The sequence below is a fragment of the Sardina pilchardus genome, chromosome 8 (assembly GCF_963854185.1).
Source record: "Sardina pilchardus chromosome 8, fSarPil1.1, whole genome shotgun sequence".
Lineage (NCBI taxonomy): Eukaryota > Metazoa > Chordata > Actinopteri > Clupeiformes > Clupeidae > Sardina > Sardina pilchardus.
The window spans coordinates 27117174-27119673 of record NC_085001.1 but is presented as its reverse complement, the minus strand read 5'-3'; the positions used below and the strand labels follow the sequence as shown (position 1 = coordinate 27119673).

Here is a 2500-nt window from a genome sequence, read left to right as displayed (position 1 = left end):
TGTATGAGGACCTTCAGGGAGACGTGCACTTCTCCAAACACCTGCCACACCCCAACAACGTCAACAAGTCAGTCATCACATCACCCTCTGTGTGTGTGTGTGTGTGTGTGTGTGTAGGTGTGTGTGTGTGTGTGTGAGTGAGTGAGATTTATACATGTTAGTTATTGCCCCCCCCCCCCCCTCTCTCTCTCTCTCTCTCTCACACACACACACACACACACACAGTTAGGGAAAAAGTTAATGATCTCATACAACTCAGAAAAGCATAATAACAGCAGCACATCATATTTAACACATTTCTGGGTACCCAAAGGGGGACCTCATTAGAACACAAGCCATGATAATTGTTTTGTTCCTCTCAACTCAGCAGATCATATGCAACATGAAAAGTGTTGGCAGGCACTGTTCTTTCTGTCACTGGTCTTGGGTACTCTTACACACACACATGATACGATATGCATACTGTACAGAGACCTTGTTTGATACCCAAACCCTTACACTGACACGCACTCTGATTCCCACATGCATACACATCAATACAATTATCTCTTTCAATTCAAGTGAGCTTCATTAGCATGACAAATATTTATGTCTGTCTCTCTCTCTCTCTCTCTCTCTCTCTCTCTCTCTCTCTCTCTCTTTCTCTCTCTCTCTCTCTCTCTTACTTACACACAAACACTACCTCACACACAAACACTCACCACAGTAAGGTGTGTGACACTTAGAGACCATTTTCAGCGGGCAGGGAGGGGTCGGATATGCTGGGAACAGATAGACCTAAACATAAGGAAACACAATGGAAATGGAATCCAAGGGCACACACACACATGCACACATGCTCTCACGCATACTTACAGTCACAGACACATACACACACACATTGCACACACACACACACACGCACGCACGCACGCACGCACGCACGCACGCACGCACGCACGCACGCACGCACGCACGCACGCACGCACACTTAGAGAGACATGTAAACAACACACACACACACACACACACACACACACACACACACACACACACACACACACACACACACACAGTGCAAATACACTCCAGGGCCACACAGAGCCTTCTCTGCCAACAGCCATGTCCTCTCTGGGCTGAGCTCAGGAAAGCAGAATCTAGCCGTCTCTCTTCGTCTATCTCAGTAAGGTGCAGCTTTCGTCTTCCGTCTCCTGTTATGGTCTGTCCCCTGTTCAACATCCATTGTGCTCCTTGAAAGAGCTGTGTATGTAGGCTAGGAGTGTGTGTGTGTGTGTGTGTGTGTGTGCGTGCGTGTATGTGTGTCTGTGCGTGTATGTGAGTATGTGTGAGAGAGAGAGAGAGAGAATAGGATTAAACACTAACATGGCTAACATCAGTGCTAACTACTCAGGTCCCTAGTGAGTAGATTGGAACGGTGATGTGGCTAACATCAGTGCTAACTCCTCAGGTTTGAAACAGCAATGCGGCTAACGTCAATGCTAACTCCTCAGGTTTGAACATGAACGTGGCTAACATCAGCGCTAAACCTTCAGGTTTGAAACAGCAATGTGGCTAATGTCAGTGCTAACTTCTCAGGTTCCTAGCACGTAAGCTGGAGTGCTGGCTGCAGATGATGCTGAGGTTGACTCCTGAGGCCAGGGGCCGGGAGATCCAGGCCCAGAAGGGGCGCAAAGAAGCCCAGAAGGGGCAGAAAGACACCCAGGAGGGGATCTCGTTCAGTGGAAGCACCTATTGCTTCGACCAGCTGAATCTTATCCTAGATCTCAAGGTACCAGTTGTGCCATGGCTTGTGCTGTGTATGTGTGTCTATGTGTGTGTTTGTGTGTGTGTGTGTGTGTGTGTGTGTGTGTGTGTGTGTGTGTGTGTGTGTGTGTGTGTGTGTGTGTGTAAAACATGGAACCACTTCCTCATAGACCTAAAAGAGGACCAGCGTAAGAAGTGGTGGGTGTGACTGTGTGTGCTCTTAAAATAGTCCTTATTGGTCAAACCCTGACACATGGGTGTGGTTACTTTCCCCCTGTAAACAACTGGCTCCATGATGGACTAGACATCCAGTCCCTCTGTTGAGGGTAGAGGGGCCAGTTACGCCTCCACATTGGACTGTTACCCTGACTACCATTAGGATCATTATGATGTCATTGCATGGAACCTTGTGTTGGCCAATAAGGTGCTGCCTGCAATAAAGTGGTTTTCACTTCTGGCAAACATTTGTTTAGCTGCTGTCACTATTCTATTGTCTAATACATTTGAAATTTGCACACCCGGTGTTCTACTTTTAAAAGTGTTTAGAAATTCAGTTCCAGTCCCCCTCAGCATGGTGGAATTAAGGACGTTATAGTAGAACAAATGCTGCTTTATTTGTACAACACAACACAAGTGATGGTGCTGTTTTTTGAATAAAGTTTAAAAGAAAGTCTCACCTCTTTTCCTCCCTCTCTTCTGTTTCTCTCTCCCTCTCCCTTGCTAACTGTTTACCATTCTCCCTCCCTTTCTCTCTCTC

General features: G+C 46.9%; 1 protein-coding gene across 3 annotated transcripts in view; it reads left to right on the top strand.

Annotated features, from left to right (window-relative positions):
* The window catches only part of ikbkb (inhibitor of nuclear factor kappa B kinase subunit beta), a 35778-nt gene that overhangs the window by 24813 nt on the left and 8465 nt on the right, over nucleotides 1-2500 (top strand). For all 3 annotated transcript variants that reach the window (XM_062543450.1, XM_062543449.1, XM_062543448.1), the window contains 2 exons: nucleotides 1-67; nucleotides 1576-1768. The exon at nucleotides 1-67 is cut by the window's left edge and continues 41 nt beyond it. In XM_062543450.1, the coding sequence (XP_062399434.1) occupies nucleotides 1-67; nucleotides 1576-1768 (260 nt within the window). The remainder of the gene's footprint in view (nucleotides 68-1575; nucleotides 1769-2500) is intronic.